Here is a 17,614-nt window from a genome sequence, read left to right as displayed (position 1 = left end):
CTCAACAACAATAAAAAATCTGACTTGAAAATGGGCAGAGGATTTTTCTGAGTGGATATTTCTGAGTGGATATCTGAGTGGCTATTTCGGCTGAGTGATTTTGGCTCAGGTCATGATCTCACAGTTTGTGACTTCAAGCCTTGTATCGGGCTCTCTGCTGTCAGCACGGAGCCCGCTTCACATACTCTGTCTCCCTCTCTCTCTGCCTCTCCCTTGATGTCGCTGTCAAAATTAAGCAAACATTAAAAAAAAAAAAGGCAAAACTTTTCAGAATGGATAAAACCAGACCCAACTGTATGTTGCATATGAAAATGCGCTTGAAATGAAAGACATAAATAAAAAAGGACAGAAAAGACATACCACCCTAACACAAAGCAAAAGAAAGCATTAAAGTAGACTTCAGATGATAATATCACTGTAATTTTATATTGCTAAGGCATCGAGGAATCAAGACAGAGTAGTTCTAAATGTTCATGGGCATTATAACAGAGCCTCAAAGCACATGAAACATCTTAGCCAAAAGGCCGAAAAGCGATACAAAGCACATGAAACAGAAACCAATATAAAGTACGAGGAGAAATCAACAAACCCACAGTGATCGTCAGAGATCCCAACACGCCCTCCGATAACTGATACGACAGGAAGACAAAAAAACATCAGCAAGGACACGGATCTGTAGAACACCATGAACCAACATGATCCAATTGACATTTAGCTAAGACACCCCAGCCAACAACGTGATACATATTCTCAAGTACATACAGAACATTTGCCATGCCGGACCATATTCTAGACCAAACAACAGAGCTCGGTAAGACTTAAAAGGATTCTAGTCATATAAAGAATGTTCACTGACCAATTAAATTAGAAATCAATTAACAGACATGTATCTGGAAGATCCCAACTCTTTGGAAACTAAATAACACACTTTGAAATAACTCATGGATCCAAAAAGCAATCAAAAGGTAAATGAAAAAGTATTTTAAAACTGAATAAATATCAGAGAACCAAATGGCAGTATTTGTTGGATATGACTAAAAAAGTACCCAAGGAGAAATTTATACATTAAACACCTACACTGGAAAAGTATAAAGGTCTCAAATCAATGACCTCCACTTCTGTGGTAAGAAACTAGAAAGTCAGTGGAACTCGGGGTGCCTGGGTGGCTCAGTCAGTTAAGCATCTGACTCTTGATTTCAGTTTGATTTTCATGGGATTGAGCCCCATGTCAGGCTCTGTGCTGACAGCAAGGAACCTGCTTGGGATTCTCTCTCTCTCTCTCTGCCTCTCCCCTGCTAACTCTCTCTCTCTCAAAATAAATAAATAAATATTAAAAAAAATAAGTTAGTTAAACCTAAAGTAAGTAGAATAAAGAAAAGAGTAAAGATCAAAGTGAAAACTAAGGAAATAGAATAAAGGAAAATATTGCAGAAAAATTAACAAAATCAAAGGCTATTTGTTTGAGATCAATAGTATTGATGACCCTCTAAAGCAAAGTGATCAAGAAAAAAAGAAAGGCACAAATTACCGAGAACAAGTATGAGAGGTGATATTACTACAGACTCTATAATATTAAGAGAATAATAAGGGAGGCACCTGTTGGCTCTGTCAGAAGAACGTGCAACTCTTGACCTCAAGGTCGGGAGTTTGAGCCCCATGTTGGGTGTAGCGATTACTTAAAAATAAAATCTCTTAAAAAAATATCTTTTAAAAGAGAATAATAATGGAATAGCAGGAAAAAAACACTATGACACTAAAGTGGACAATTTACATGGCAGAGACAAGTTCATTGGACGACACATCTTCCAGAGCTTACTCAGGAAGAAACTGATAACCTGAATAGTCCTATTAAGGAAATTGAATGTATAGTTTAAAAACCTTCCCACGAAAAAAACTAAAGGCCGGGATGGCTTCACTACTAAATTCTACCAAATGTTAAAGGGAGAAATAATACCAATTCTACACAAATTCCTCCAGGAAATTGGAAAGGAGAGGAAACTTCTCAACTTATTCTATGAGGCCAGGATTTCCTTGATACCAAAATAAGACAAAGACATCAAAGGAAAAGAAAACTACAGTCCAGCATCCCTCATGGAACAAATGCAAAATGTTAGACAAAATTTTAGCAAGTTGAATCCAACAACATATGAAAGGTAAAATATCTTATCAAGAGGGGCTTACTTATCCTAGTTATGCATCTCAATGTAGCATCTCAAAAACTTCAAAAATGCTAAACACATAGGGATAACCTGAGAAAAGATTTGAAGAGTACTACAACGAAATTACTAACAGAAAACAGGGGCGCCTAGGTGGCTCAGTCAGTTAAGCGACTGACTTTGGCTCAAGTCATGATCTCGTGGCTCATGAGTTCAAACCCCACATCAAGCTCTGTGATGACAGCTCAGAGCCTGGCATCTGCTTTGGATTCTGTGTCTCCCTCTCTCTCTGCCCCTCTCCTGCTCATGCTCTGCCTCTCTCTCTTTCAAAAATAAATAAACATTAAGAAATTTTAAAAGAAGAAAATAAATAAGACATAAACAAATGAAGAGATACACGGTGCTCATGAATCAGAAGACTACGTGTAGTTAAGAAGTCATTCCCCCTAAATTTATCCAGAAAGTCAACTCAATCTTGGTTTAAATTCCAACAGAATTTTGAGAAACCGAGAAGCAGATTCTAAAATTCAGATGACCTAGAATAGCTAAAACAATTTTTTCAAAGATTTTATTTTTTTAATTGTTTGTTTATTTATTTTGAGAGAGAGAGTGTGTGAGCAGGGGAAGGGGCGGAGAGAGAGGAGAGACAGAATCCCAAAGAGGTTCTGTGCTGTCAATGCAGAGCCCTACTCAGGGCTCGATCTCATCAACTGCGAGAGATAATGACCTGAGCCAAAATCCAGAGTTGGAGCTTAACCGGCTGAGACACCCAGGCGCCCCAAGATTTGTTTCAAGTAATCTGTACACCCAACATAGGGCTCGAACTTACAATGCCAAGATCAAGAGTCACATGCTCCACTAACTGAGTCAACCAGGCCCTGCTAAAACAATTTTTTTTTTATTTTACTTCATTTTATTTTAATGTTTATTTATTTTACTGAGAGAGAGAGAGAGACCGAGTGTGAGCGGGGGAGAGGCAGAGAGAGGAAGACACAGAATCCAAAGCAGGTTCCAGGCTCCAAGCTGTCAGCACAGAGCCCGATGCGGGGGCTCGAACTCACGAACCGCAAGATCATGACCTGAGCCGAAGTCAGACACTTAACCGACTGAGCCACCCAGGCGCCCCTAAAACAATTTTTTAAATTTTTTTTAACGTTTATTTATTTTTGAGACAGAGAGAGACAGAGCATGAACAGGGGGAGGGTCAGAGAGAGAGAGGGAGACACAGAATCTGAAACAGGCTCCAGGCTCTGAGCTGTCAGCACAGAGCCCGACGCGGGGCTTGAACTCACGGACCGTGAGATCATGACCTGAGCCAAAGTCGGACGCTTAACCGACTGAGCCACCCAGGTGCCCCTAAAACAATTTTTTAAAAGAACAAAGTAGGAAGGCTAACACTGATGCTAAGACTTACACTAAAACTGTAAGAATCAGGGGCACCTGGCTTATTGTTATTATATTACACTCAACTGAGTGTAGAGATTAGAGATTAGTTCATGTCTAAGTAGAAATTAGAGATTATTTAAATAAATGGATAACTGACATATAGAAATAAGAGTATTTACATCAATAAAACTCAAAAATTAAAACTTCACTAATCGAGGTCATGTGATATTGGCATAGAGACCAACAAACACACCCCTGGAACAGAAGAGGCAGAAAAGATCCATTCATGTGAGTATTTACTTAACAAAGCGACAGAGATAATTCAGTGGAGAAAATCTTCACAACAAATCTTTCCGAAGCAATTGGATCTCCATATGCAAAAAAATAATACTCAGTGTACACCAACATCATATACAAAAATTATCTCAGAATTCATCGTAGACCTAATTTAAAACTTATAGTTGCTGGGGCGACTGGGTGGCTCAGTCAGTGGAGCATTCGACTTGATTTCGGCTCAGCTCATGATCCCAGGGTCATGGGATCGAGCCCGAGTTGGGCTCTGCACTGGGTGTGGAACCTGCTTAAGATTCTCTCTCTCGGGGCACCTGGTGGGCTGAGTCGGTTAAGCATCCGACTCTTGATTTCGGCTCAGGTCATGATCTTACAGTTCGTGAGATCGAGCCCCGCATTGGGCTCTGCGCTGATGGCTCTGAGCCTGCTTGGGTCCTCTCTCTCCCCCTCTCCCTGTGCCACCCCTGTTCGTTCATGCGCTCTCTCTGTCTCAAAATAAACAAACCAGGGGCGCCTGGGTGGCTCAGTTGGCTAAGCGTTCAACTTCAGCTCAGGTCATGATCTCACAGTTCGTGGGTTCGAGCCCCACGTCGGGCTCTGTGCTGACAGCTCAGAACCTGGAGCCTGTTTTGGATTCTGTGTCTCCCTCTCTCTCTGACCCTCCCCCGATCATGCTCTATCTCTCTCTGTCTCAAAAATAAATAAACATTAAAAAAAAATTTTTTTTAAATAATAAATAGGGGCGCCTGGGTGGCACAGTCAGTTAAGCGTCCGACTTCAGCTCAGGTCACGATCTCGCAGTCCGTGAGTTCGAGCCCCGCGTCGGGCTCTGGGCTGATGGCTCAGAGCCTGGAGCCTACTTCCGATTCTGTGTCTCCTTCTCTCTCTGCCCCTCCCCCCTTCGTGCTCTGTCTCTCTCTGTCTCAAAAATAAATAAACGTTAAAAAAAAATTTTTAAATAATAAATAAAAAAATAAAAAAATCAACATTAAAAAAAGAAAAATCCTAATTTGAGGCAAGTAATTTAACCTTTCTGGCATCTATTTCACAAGCGAAATCACACGGGGAAAAGGAAGGTAGTAACAATCGTGAAAATCAGCACAAGTGTGTGTGATTGATTTTCGAAAGGGTAATGCTACCAAAAACCAAGCCACGTCGAACAAGTTTTCTAAACAAAAGAAGAAAACATAATCCACGAGAGTCCACTCCCTGGCTGCTGTCTGTGACTCATTATAATGCTGGCACTCATTTCTGTGCGGAAGGAAAGGAATGGAATGCCTCACGCAATGGCCTACAACTCCCGTGCTAGCCATTTACACACATTATCTGATTTCGTCCTCATAAGAACCCGATAAAGCAGGCCAGATAATCCCTGTTTTCCCAAAGAGAAAACTGGTTACAATGGAAGCCCAAGTGACCTGCTCACTAAACTCTGCACCAGAAGCAATGTTTGCTACCGAGCTCATCGGCCTCCAAGAGCCATCCGTCCAAGTCCGGGACACCTGGGTGGCTCAGTCAGTTAAGCAGCTGACTTCAGCTCAGGCCACAATCTCACAGTTTGTGGGTTCGAGCCCCGTGTTGGGCTCCGCGCTGACAGCTCGGAGCCTGGACCTTGCTTTGGATTCTGTGTCTCCCTCTCTCTACCCCTTCCCCACTCATGCTCTGTCTCTCCCTGTCTCTCAAAGATGAATAAACTTAAAAAAAAAATTTTTTTAAAGAATTTGACCCCTTTTCCCTCATAGTTTTCTACCCACCAAATTCTCCACACTCTCTAAGTGCAAACAACTCATGTCCTGCCCGTTACTTGTCATCACCTGCTCTGTGCCCCAGCACCCTGAGCTGACACCCATGTCTAGACTGTCCATCTCCCCGCTAACCAGAACTCTCTTGAGACTTTCCATGTAGCCCTGGGATCTCTGGTTAACAGTGATCCGCATCCTTGTAGCCGTTGAGCTTTACAACAGCCTAGCTCAGCAGACATCGAGCCTTTTCTGGACCACCTCCAGGGTACCTGTCTAAGGTTTTCCCTGATGGCATGGAAGGTTGGACACGTGCATTCATCTCTATTCGTTCCCAAAGCATCCCTGAAATGGCAGCAGAGAACACAGTGAGTAATCCCGTGGATAGGAAGAGGAGAAAGAGAGCAACAGCCGATGGGAGCGATCGGCACCAAGAAGCAGGAAAGGAAGTGGACAAGAGGCCTCAGCATTGGCGGAGAAGCAGGGGCTTCAGCTCCCACCTGCAGAGGGAAAGGACGAGGAAAGGGGAGCGGACCTTCTTTGCGGAAAGTCCACAAGTCCCCTGCGCCAGAGGGACAAGCATCTGCACATGACTTTGACAGGGGGCGCAGGGCTAGGGGGACTGAGAATAGATTGGACGACACTGTGAACAAAGAGGAATGCTGACCCACATCCCCTCCATCACCCCCGCCAGGCCGCTTGTCTAGAACAAGACAGCAAACCAAGAAAGAGAAAACATGAGACGCAGGTAGCAGGGTTCCAACACAGAAAAGCAAAGGGATAAAGGCAAAGGAATTCCCAGGAAGGGATGCCCAGTCCTTGAGGACCACCAAACTACAAAAACCAAACGCAAAGACCAAAGAGGGTGAAGCCAAAAGGACCAAAAAAGAGGACATGTATGGACCAGCTCATATTTTTGCCCATATTGCTATTATTTGACAGGTTTCGAAAACTTGGGCTAAATGCCCAAGAGGTAAAACCTCACAGATGGAAAGGACGAGACAATCATCAACTCAGGAAAGACAAAATGGCGTACAAGAAAGTGTACGTATTCACGATTTGCCACACGGTTGAGACACGAGCACAATTCACGTGGAACTGGCTCCCTAAACCCTTCATGTTGAATTAGCCAGAATGTGATAAAACCACATTGGTAAGATGGGGAAATAAGCCCATATGGAAAAGAGGGACACATAGAAGGAGTAGCCAGCCCCCATCTGGCTCAGTCGGTAGAATATACAACTCTTGATCTCGAGGTTGTGAGTTCGAGCCCCACGTTGGGCATAGAGATTATTTAAAAAATGAAGTCTTTAAAAAAAGAAAACAGAAGGAGTAGTCCTCACCTTCCGTGTGGGAAGTCAACAAACAGTAGCTCACTATTTAAAAAATCAAGCATTTATAGGTCAGGCACGGTATTTAGAAAGACACAGATCAAAACGCTGAACTGAATGAGGTTGCCTCACTGGAATGCGAGAGGGTTGAAAAGAGGACCTCTGTCTTCATTGTGTCCCATATTTGACCTTTTGTCCTTATTCTAAGTATTAATTTGATACAACTAAAAATTAAATTAGAAAAAAAAGTCTCCTCCTCCTCGAAAGGCGCCCTGAACTCGCCCCTGAATCGATTGCTTCTGCCTTGTGGAAGCACTTTCCCCTACGGTGCCTGATGCAAAAGAGCGCGCTCCCGGCACACCAGGGAACACACACTTTAATGTTTATTCTTCAGTGTGCTTCACATGCAACACACTTCACACATTCTGCTAAGAAATCACTTGCTAAGTCCTCATATGATTGAGCCCACTTATGGGTGACGAAGCTGAAATTCCCAACCTGACGGCCAGTTGGTGGCAGAACCAAGGCATGAAACTAACCAGGTTGCCTCCAACATCCAAGTCCTTTACCAGCTCACTCTTCACCCCCCAAGAGCTTGCCAGGACTCAACCGCAAGCCACAGGCAGAAGCCTTGCTCTGTCACCCACGGGTTGGGGACACGCACACCAGCCTTGAACAAGAACAGGAATGGGCAGTTCTGCAGATGGCACAGCCAGACTGTATTAGCCCAACCTTTCCACTAGAAACATCTAGAAAAGACAGATCATGTATTTTAAAGATTTTTAAAGTCGTTGAAGGCATCAGACAACTTTCAAGGCCATGAGTATTTGTGGGGCCCGGATCCAAAAGGCAGCTGAAATGAAGCCCCCTAAAGCCACTTCTCCATCGAAGGCCACGACTCCTTCCAAAAACAAAGCCAAGGGCTAAGGGGCTGAGAAGTGAACGGGACTTTCCAAAGTCTCACAAAACAAGGAGAGAAATTGGAATTCAGGGCCAGGAAGGAAACAATGTCTTTGGTCAACACCACAGCGTCAAGTTGGGAACTCAAAGGGCTACATTCTAGCAGTAAGAACAGATGACAAACAGGTGAGATCTCACAGACACTGACACCAGGCTTCAAAAAAAATGAGGCAACTTCCAGCTGAATTAAGGTGAAATGCCCCCCACTCTAACTGCCTATTGAAATAAACAACCAAACAAACAAAAAGCCTATCTGAAGGATGGAAAACATCCAGAGTATCAAATTATCTCCATAACTTTTAATACATAATGTCTGGAATAGAGTCAAAACCAAGCACATAGGGGCACCTGGGGGGCTCAGTGGACTTCAGCCCAGGTCATGATCTCACAGTTCTTGAGTTTGAGCCCCACATCGGGCTTTCTGCTGTCAGCACAGAGACTGCTTTGGATCCTCTGTCCGCCCCCCTCTCTGCCCCTTGCTCACTCACTCTCTTTCTCTCAAAAATAAACATTGAAAAATAAGTACATAAAAAAACATAAGAAGTGATACAAAGAAGAAATTCATACAATAGAAATAGATACTCAAGAGATCCAATTATTGGAGTTATCAGGCATGTTTTTTAATAAAACTTATAAAAATATCAAATTGAAACTCTAGAACTTATTGCAATAACTGAAATTGAGAAGTCAATGACTAAGCTTAATGGTAGATGAAATGCATTCTTAAGAAAGGATCAGTGAACTAGAAAATAAGTCAGAGAGAACTATCCAGACTATACCATAAAGGAAAAAAAGGACAGAAAAAAAGACACAGAAAAAAAAGTAGAGAGAGAGAGATCCCTTTTGCCATTTCTTCTTCTTCTTTTTTTTTTTTTTTACTTTTTTTTAATGTTAATTTATTTCGGGGAAGGAGGGGACAAAGAGAGAGAGAGAGACAGAATCTGAAGCAAGCTCCAGGCTCCAAGCTGTCAGCACAGAGCCTGACGTGGCCACTTCTATTCAACATAGTACTGGAAGTCCTAGCCATAGCAATTAGGCAAGAAAAAGAAATAGAAAATATTCAAATAGGAAAGGAAGAAGTAAAATTATCCTTGTTCACAGATGACATTATCTTATACATAGAAAATTCTAAATATTCCACCCATCCACCCAAAAAACATGTAGAAATAATAAACAAACTCAGCAAAGCTGTAGGATTCATAATCAACATGCAAAGATCAGTTGCATTTTTAAACACTAACAATGGGGCGCCTGGGTGGCGCAGTCGGTTAAGCGTCCGACTTCAGCCAGGTCACGATCTTGCGGTCTGTGAGTTCGAGCCCCGCGTCGGGCTCTGGGCTGATGGCTCGGAGCCTGGAGCCTGTTTCCGATTCTGTGTCTCCCTCTCTCTCTGACCCTCCCCCGTTCATGCTCTGTCTCTCTCTGTCCCAAAAATAAAAAAAAAAAAAAATTAAAAAAAATAAAAAAAAATTAAAAAAATAAATAAATAAATAAACACTAACAATGAATAATATGGAAAGGAAACTAAAAGTCCCTTTGCTGGCTCAGTCAGTAGAGAATGAGACTCTTGATTGTGGGGTTATGAGTTCGAGCCCAACATTAGGTATAGGGATTACTTAAAAATAAAGCCTTTAGGGACACCTGAGTGGCTCAATCAGTTAAGCACCCAACTCTTGACTTCGGCTCAAGTCATAATCTCACGGTTTATGAGATCTAGCCCCACATCGGGCTCTGCACTGACAGCATGGAGCCAGCTTGGGATTCTCTCTCTCTCTCTCTCTCTCTCTCTCTCTCTCTGTCAAAATAAATAAATAAACTTTAAATAAAATTAAAAATAAATAAGTAAACAAAGTATTTTTTAAAAATGAAAGGAAATTAAGAAAACAGGTCCATTAACAATAACATCAAAAATAATAAAATACTTAGGAGTAAATTAACCCCAGTGACATCCCAGCTGAGAATTCAGACTACAGCAAATACTAACATTAATACCAATACAAATGATGTATATTTTTTCAAATGTATTTATGTATTTGAGAGAGAGAGAGAGTGAGTGGGGAGAGAGGCAGAGAGAGAGAGAGAGAGAGAGAGAGAATCTTCTTTTTACATTTTTTTAATTTATTTTTGAGAGAGAGAGACAAAGTTTGAGCAGAAGAGGGGCAGAGAGGGAGGGAGACACAGAATCTGAAGCAGGCTCCAGGCTCTGAGCTGTCAGCGCAGAGCTCGATTTGGGGCTCAAACTCGTGAACCATGAGATCATGACCTGAGCTGAAGTTGGACACTTAACGAACTGAACCACCCAGGCGCCCCAGAATGAGAGAGAATCTTAAGCAGCCTCCAAGTTCAGCACAGAGCCCGATGTGGGGCTTGATCCCACGACCCTGGGATCATGACCCTGGGATCATGATCAAGAGTCAGATGCTCAACCAACTGAGCCACCCAGACGCCCCAATAATGTACATATATTTTTTTCAATGATGTATATTTTTTAAGGCAAAAACAATGCTAGAGAAAAAAAGGAAGTATCATTCCCTAATGTTAAAAGAGCCCATCTGATAAGAATATATGTCAGTTCCAAACTTTTTGTACCTAATGATGTAACTTAAATGACATAAAGCAAAAGTAACAATGCTAAAAGGAAAAGAGACAAATTTACCACCTCTGTGGGAAATTTTACCTCCTCTTTATCAGCAACTGATAAAACAGGCAGATAATAGGTAAGCCACAGAAGATTAACAAACTTGACCTAATTAATACCTATAACTACTACACCCAACAACGACAGAATTGACGTTCTTTCGAAAAGCACATACATTTAGCAAAATCACCTGAGCCATAAAGCATATCTCAACAAATTCTCAAGACTAAAACATTGAGTATGTTCTTTCATTAAATTGGGCTAGAAATTCAGAGGGTTTTTTTTGAAGTAACTCGAAATGTCCCCAAACGGGACATGTTAGTGGAAATTAAGCAAAACACTGAAATCATAATAAATTTCGAACTGATTGATAATAAAACTATGACATATTAGCTGTGTGGAATATATTAGAGCTTTGCGCGGAAGAAACTTTATAGCCTTAAAAGCAGTTATTAGAAAAGAAGAAAACCTGAAAATCAAGAAGCTAGCAAAAGAACATCAGACTAAATTTGGTAGCAAGAAGGAAATAATAAAAATAAAGCAGGACATTCACGACATAGGAAATGAATCAGGAAAATCCATGAAACAGGAACAGAGAATCCACAAAACTCCGTTGTCTGAGAAGCTGTGTTTCTGTAACGGAACACGCCTTCAGGCAGCATGACCCCCCACCATTGAGGATTGTCCAGACAGAAGTGAAGCCCCCAGGGCCAGAATAAGACTTCCTACAACTGTGTCCTGCCTTTGACACCGGGAGTTCTGTGATATAGGCCTGGAATGTAATCCTGAGCCTCAATATTCCCATCTGAAAATGAAGTCAAAATGGAACCCAACTCAACGGTTCACATGAGGGTTGGATGAAACAATTCATACGAAACACAACAGAGGTTGGTGATTCTCAACACTATTGAGACTTCCGGCCCCAGGCTTCCCACTGATACTGAATATCACTCTTGTAGCCTGTGTTTCTGGAAATGATCCGGAGCAGGCGATAAAAAGGAGGGCAAAGTAACGGCGCGGACGTTACGGCACCGGATGAACATCCACCTGACCGAGGCGGCTCAGCCATCAGCCCAGCCAGGCCGCACCAAGTACAGAGCTCAGTGCGCCCTGCAGTACATCAGAGACCCGACGTGCGGCCAGCGGGTTTGATGCTGACACCCACAGAGAGGGGGTTCTCTGCCAGCCTCTAAAAGCAGCAGTTTGAGTACAGAGACTCCTCAAAAACTTAAAAAATAGACCTACCCTACGATCCAGCAATTGTGCTACTAGGTATTTACCCCAAAGATACAAAAATACAGAAATCAAGGGGCACATGCACCCCGATGTTTAGAACATCATTATCGGGGTGCCTGGGTGGCTCAGCTGGTTAAGTGTCCAACTCTTGATTTCAGTTCAGGTCATGATCTCACGGTTCGTGGGAGGGGGCTGACAGCGCAGAGCCTGCTTGGGATTCTCTCGCACGCTCTCTCTCTGCGTCTCCAACATTTGTGTGCACGCGTGCTCTCTCTCTCTCTCTCAAAATAAATAAAATGAACTTAAATAGAAAAGATTCATAGCAGCACTATCAACAATAGCCAAATGATGGACTAAGCCCAAATGTCCGTGAACTGATGAATGGATAAAGATGTGGTTTACATATATTCAATGGAATATTACTCAGCCATCAAGAAGAATGAAATCCTGCCATTTGCAAGGACATGGATGGAGCTACAGTTTAATGCTAAGCCAAATACATCATCGGAGAAAGACAATTACCATATGATTTCATGCATTATGTGGAACTTAAGAAACAAAACAACAAGCATGGGGAGAGAGAGAGAGAGACCAAGAAATAGACTCGTAACTGCAGAGAACTAACAGATGGTCACCAAAGGGGAGGAGGGCCGGGGGATGGGGGAAACAGGCGATGGGGATGGGGGAGGGCACACGTGATGAGCACCGGGTGACGTATGCAGGTTGAATCACTACATTGTACACGTGAAATTAATGTTACACTGCATGTTAACCAAATGGAATTTAAATAAAAGCAAAAAAAAAAAAAAAGCAGCCATCTGAGGAGGGAGGAAGGAAAGATTAGGTGGACATGGCCACAGGAAAGGAACAGGATACTCCCCTCCCCACCCCAAGTGGAAGCAGCAGGGGTCCCGAGGGGAGGCTGGAGCGCGCACGACACACGGACGACCAGAGCAAGCCGGTCCCCAAAGACAGCCAGACACGGACCGCCAGCTCCCGACCAGGAAGAGTCAGAAACACCAGCCCCACCCTGGTGGCGTCTTCTCAGTCACTCTCAGGGATAAGAGAATGACTTCCTGGGGGTGATGCAGCCACAAATTCGTAAAATCCATATTCGAGGGGATTTTTGGTGTTGAGGACGGTGCGGGAAGAGGGGAGCTGGCTGGACGGGGGGTGCTCTCCCCAGTGTGCAGAGTGAGTGACAGGACCCCACGGGCGGTACATCTGCACTCCTCGGGGACCATCACACTTGGTCTGCACACACACATGTTCCTCAGCTGAACCAGGACATTTCTGAGAGGAAAACCAGTCACCAGCGGAAACTTCTGGCATAACCAGTCACACCAGGACCCCTGGTATCACCATAACGGATGGCAGAGGCTCAAATGTGGCCATCACAATGGCAAATTGTACCTGGCCAGCCTCTGCGTTTAGGTCCCCTTTGTTAAATAGGGGTGTCCCTTAGGAACAACATTGCTCAAGGGCGCTCCGACGGGCCTGCAGGGAGCACCACGGACTCACCAGATAGACCATTCTGGACATTTTCTGGCGCATTCACGTAGCGGGCCAGTTCACAGGTCTTCCTGATAAACCCCTCAAAGGCTTTCCAGTAGGATGTTTCTTCCAGGGACAACTGCACCTGCTCCAGACTATGAAACACCCTGCGACCAAAAAGAATCCAGAGAAGGCTGACATGTGATCACTGTTTTCCAGAAGACAGATCGTTATAAATTCATCCAAACGCAAATGTACACAAGTGCCCGGCGGTCCACTCATGTCAGAAATTAGAACCTTTGCAATAGTTTTTTTTTTTTAATGTTTATTTATTTTTGAGAGAGAGAGAGAGCAGGGAAGGGGCAGAGAGAGAAGGAGACACAGAATCCAAAGCAGGCTCCAAGCTCTGAGCTGTCAGCCCAGAGCCCCATGTGGGGCTAGAACCCACAAACCGCGAGACCATGACGTGAGCCGAAGTCGGATGCTCAACTGACTGTGCGACCTAGGCGCCCCAATGGTTTTGTTTTTGTTTTGTTTTTTTTGCAATAGTTTTCTTGATAGGTATTTTATTGCTTATGAATTGCCCCACCTTGATTTGAAAAACGAGGGAAGGGACACATGGCTGGCTCAGTCAGTTAAGTGTCTGACTCTACATCTTGACTCAGGTCATGATCTCATGGTTCGTAAGATCAAGACCACTTTACACTCTGCAGGATCAAGACCCTGCTTGGGACTCTCTCCCTCTCTCTCTGCCCCTCCCCTGCTTACACTCTCTCTCTCTCTTAAAATACATAAATAAACTTAAAAAAAAGGGAAAATCTTTCACAATAATACAGGAAATGTAAGACACAGCAAATCAAAAGAAAAACAAAAAGACATATGACATCCTCTGGGAGGCTAAGAATCTCATGGAAGATTAAGCCAATGGCAAAACATTAAAAGAACTGTTTGATATTTTGTATTTTTAAATGCTTTCCAAAAGTACCAAAGAGGTTAGTACTTCTTTAGATAAAAACAAAAAATTAGGGGCGTCTGGATGGCTCAGTCAGTTAAGTGTCTGACTTCAGCTCAGGTCATGATCTCAGGTGCTTGGGTTTGAGCCCCGTGTCGGGCCCTGTGCTGACAGCTCAGAGCCTGGAACCTGCTTCAGATTCTGTGTCTCCCTCTCTCTCTCTGCCCTTCCCCTGCTCACGCTCTGCATCTCTCACTTTGAAAAATGAATAAATGTTTTAAAAAAAATTAAAAGGGGCGTCTGGGTGGCTCAGTCAGTTCAGCACCTAACTAAGCTCAGGTCGTGATCTCACGGTCTGTGAGTTCGAGCCCTGTGTCGGGCTCTGTGCTGACAGCTCGGAGCCTAGAGCCTGCTTCGGATTCTGTGTCTCCCTCTCTCTCTGCCCCTCCTCCACTCAAGCTCGGTCTCTTTCTCTCTCAAGAATAAATAATAAACATTTAAACAAAATGTATACGTCCCCCTATTCATAGAAGTAGAACACACCACACTGATCCATCACTTCAGAGAAGCAGGGGTGGGAATCACGTGGTTTCCAACTGTTCGCAGGTTTCCCATCTCACACAAACTTACGCTGCAGCGAGAAGCTGGTCCTCACAGTCACCGGCAAGGTCACTGTTCCCAGGTGAGCCGGCAGCTCCCAGCACCCGGAAGAGCTGCGTGCAGGACAGGCCCACGTCCGCCAGCTGTGTCTCCACTTCCTGCCAGCCCAGAAACCCTCCGGGTACCGAAACTGGCGTATCTGTGAGCCCAGCGATGAGTTCTTGCAAAAGGCGATCCTTCACAGGAAAAGAGAATGTTTGTGATACACCAGTAAGGGTAGCGCGGGCACCAGCGAGGCAGCCCGCGCTCAGTCTCACTTACCAAGGGTTCCTTTGTTGTTGTTGTTAATGTTTATTTATTTTTGAGAGAGAAGCAGAGACAGAGAGGGGCAGAGAGAGAGGGAGACACAGAATTCGAAGCAAGCTCCAGGCTCTGAGCCATCAGCACAGAGCCCGGCGCAGGGCTCGAACCCACGAACCACAAGATCATGACCTGAGCCAAAGTCGGACGCTTCACCAACTGAGCTGCCCAGGCGCACCAGCAAGGGTTCTCTTGACTTTGAGTCCAAGACCTTGCCCTGCAGGTGTCTGATAACCTAAGCGACCGTCCTAGGCTGGAGTCTTGCCTCGTGTCCAACCGAAGAGACCCCAAAATCAAGGTTCATCCAGGAATCGAGCAGAAGGGACCCACGTGTTAGCTAGTCCCCTGTGGCCCCTACTGGACCGGCCTCCTGTCACTCTGTTCCACAACTAAGAGAAGCTGAGCGGTGGCTCCCATTAACCAACAAAATGCACAAGGGCATGTGCGCATTCCAGCCCTACCCTTGCCTTGGAGCAGCACCGCAGGAAAACAATGAACCAGGTAATCCTGACACCAAAAGCCGAAGGGTGTCATAAGTTTTCGTGCCCAGTGAGAACAACGTGGATTGCAGGTGACATAATCAGCTTTACGAACAAAGCCCCCCCCCTGCAGCCGTCTGGAGCGCGCGGCAAAGGGCAGGAACTCGGGAAGAGCACCTTAGCTCCAAGCTGACGATGATGCCCAAGGACCCTCCTCTGCCCGATCTCCACATTTGCAGCCAGGGACAGAGCAGGACGGGGAGCCCGGAACCCAGTGAAGCAGAGCAGCACGGTCTGAAAGTTCGGGGTGCTCTTGGGGAAACCCGCCTACTATCGAGGAGATTTGGGCTGGACGGATGGCACACAACTCCTAGTGTGGCCAGACAGCCGGGAGGGAACACATGGGTGGCCGGGATCCAGGATGTAGGATCTAACCTGTAAAATAAACCCATTGGATGGGGCACCTGGGTGGCTTAGTCGGTTAAGCATCTGAATTCAGCTCAGGTCATGATCTCGCGGTTCTTGGGTTCAAGCCCCACGTTGGACTCTGTGCTGACAGCTCGGAGCCTGGAGCCTGCTTTGGATTCTGTGTCTCCCTCTCTCTCTCTGCCCCTCCCTCACTCATGCCCTGTGTCTGTCTCTCTCCGAAATAAACAAACATTTAAAAAAAAATTTTTTTTAATAAAGTAAGCCCATTGGTATCCATGGACAAGATCAGACCATGGCTACTTACAGCGTCCTCTGCTGACCTCAGTAGCTTGTTTAAGACGCTGCTCTTGTTGAAGGAGTCCTGGGGACACGTCAGCCCCCCAAGGCCTTCCCAGACGCCAGGACACAGGAAAGCCTCCCTCCCAGACAAGCTGGCGTTTAGGCACCTGTCAGCGGTATCCTTCATCAAGAGCTGAAAGGTAAAGAAGAGAGGGAGGGGGGACACTTAGAAAAGCTTACACTTGCCCTCAAAGGGCTGGGGAACCACAACCAGTAATCTATAGCAATTGGGGCTCCTGGCTGGGTCAGTCAGAAGAGTACATGACTCCTGATATCGGGGTTGTGAGTTCAAGCGCCACAGTGGGTGTAGAGATTACTTAAAAAATAAAGTCTTTAGGAGCATCTGGGGGCTCAGTTGGTTGAGCATCCACCGTGGCTCAGGTCATGATCTCAGGGTCCATGAGTTCTAGCCCTGTGTCGGGCTCTGTGCTGACAGTGTGGAGTCTGCTTGGGATTCTCTCTCTCCCTCTTTCTCTTCCCGTCTCCCACCTGTGCTCTCTCTCTCTCTTTTTCTCTTTTTCTCAAAAATAAACATTTAAAAAACAAATAAATTCATAAAGTCTTAAAAAAAAAAAAAAAGAGGTGCACCTGGGTGGCTCAGTCGGTTAAGCATCCAACTCTTGATTTCAGCTCAGGTCATGATCTCACAGTCCATGAGTTCGAGCCCTGCATCAGGCTCTGTGCTGACAGTGTGGAGTCTGCTTGGGATTCTCTCTCTCCCTCCCTCTCTCTGCCCCTCCCCTGCTCACGCTCCTCTCTCTCTCTCAAAACAGATAAAAATTTTAAATCTAAAAAACTTACAAATTTAAATTAAAATTTAAAAAACCCTGTAGCCGTCAACATATCAAAATAAAACAAAGTTCTTTGAAACCTTGCCCATTTTGCTAGCACAGCTCACAGCAGGGGCACAGCTGCAGACTGCAAGATGTTCTTGAATGGTTTACCAAAACTGTCCATTTATATGCCTGTCGGTGCCCTGCTGTACCTGCTTCAGCTCCCAAAAGAACTCGCCCTTTTCCAATTTCGAGTGGTCGGGTCCGCCCAGTTTGGAGCTGTTGGCTGATCTCTCCAGGCACACGAGGACTTCTGTAAGGTCGACAAATTGATGTATCAGCACTCCCCTAAAACGGGCTTCTCTAAGCCTGATGTCTACACGGGGCCGTGAATAACACACTGACTTCTGCAAACATGCATTTCAGCAAACCACGCACATTCCCAGACATT

At 44.8% G+C, this 17,614-nt stretch overlaps 1 protein-coding gene across 1 annotated transcript in view; it reads right to left on the bottom strand.

The window, feature by feature from the left end:
- The window catches only part of ABCA13 (ATP binding cassette subfamily A member 13), a 374,957-nt gene that overhangs the window by 313,838 nt on the left and 43,505 nt on the right, over positions 1–17,614 (bottom strand). The window contains exons 11-14 of the mRNA XM_042927326.1: positions 17,376–17,476; positions 16,356–16,523; positions 14,814–15,019; positions 13,259–13,398 (exon numbers count right to left, since the gene is read on the bottom strand). Of these exons, the coding sequence (XP_042783260.1) occupies positions 13,259–13,398; positions 14,814–15,019; positions 16,356–16,523; positions 17,376–17,476 (615 nt within the window). The remainder of the gene's footprint in view (positions 1–13,258; positions 13,399–14,813; positions 15,020–16,355; positions 16,524–17,375; positions 17,477–17,614) is intronic.

The sequence above is a fragment of the Panthera leo genome, chromosome A2, assembly GCF_018350215.1.
Source record: "Panthera leo isolate Ple1 chromosome A2, P.leo_Ple1_pat1.1, whole genome shotgun sequence".
NCBI classification, from domain to species: domain Eukaryota; kingdom Metazoa; phylum Chordata; class Mammalia; order Carnivora; family Felidae; genus Panthera; species Panthera leo.
Note: the sequence above shows the minus strand (reverse complement) of the source record. Positions and strands in the feature narration are given on the sequence as shown.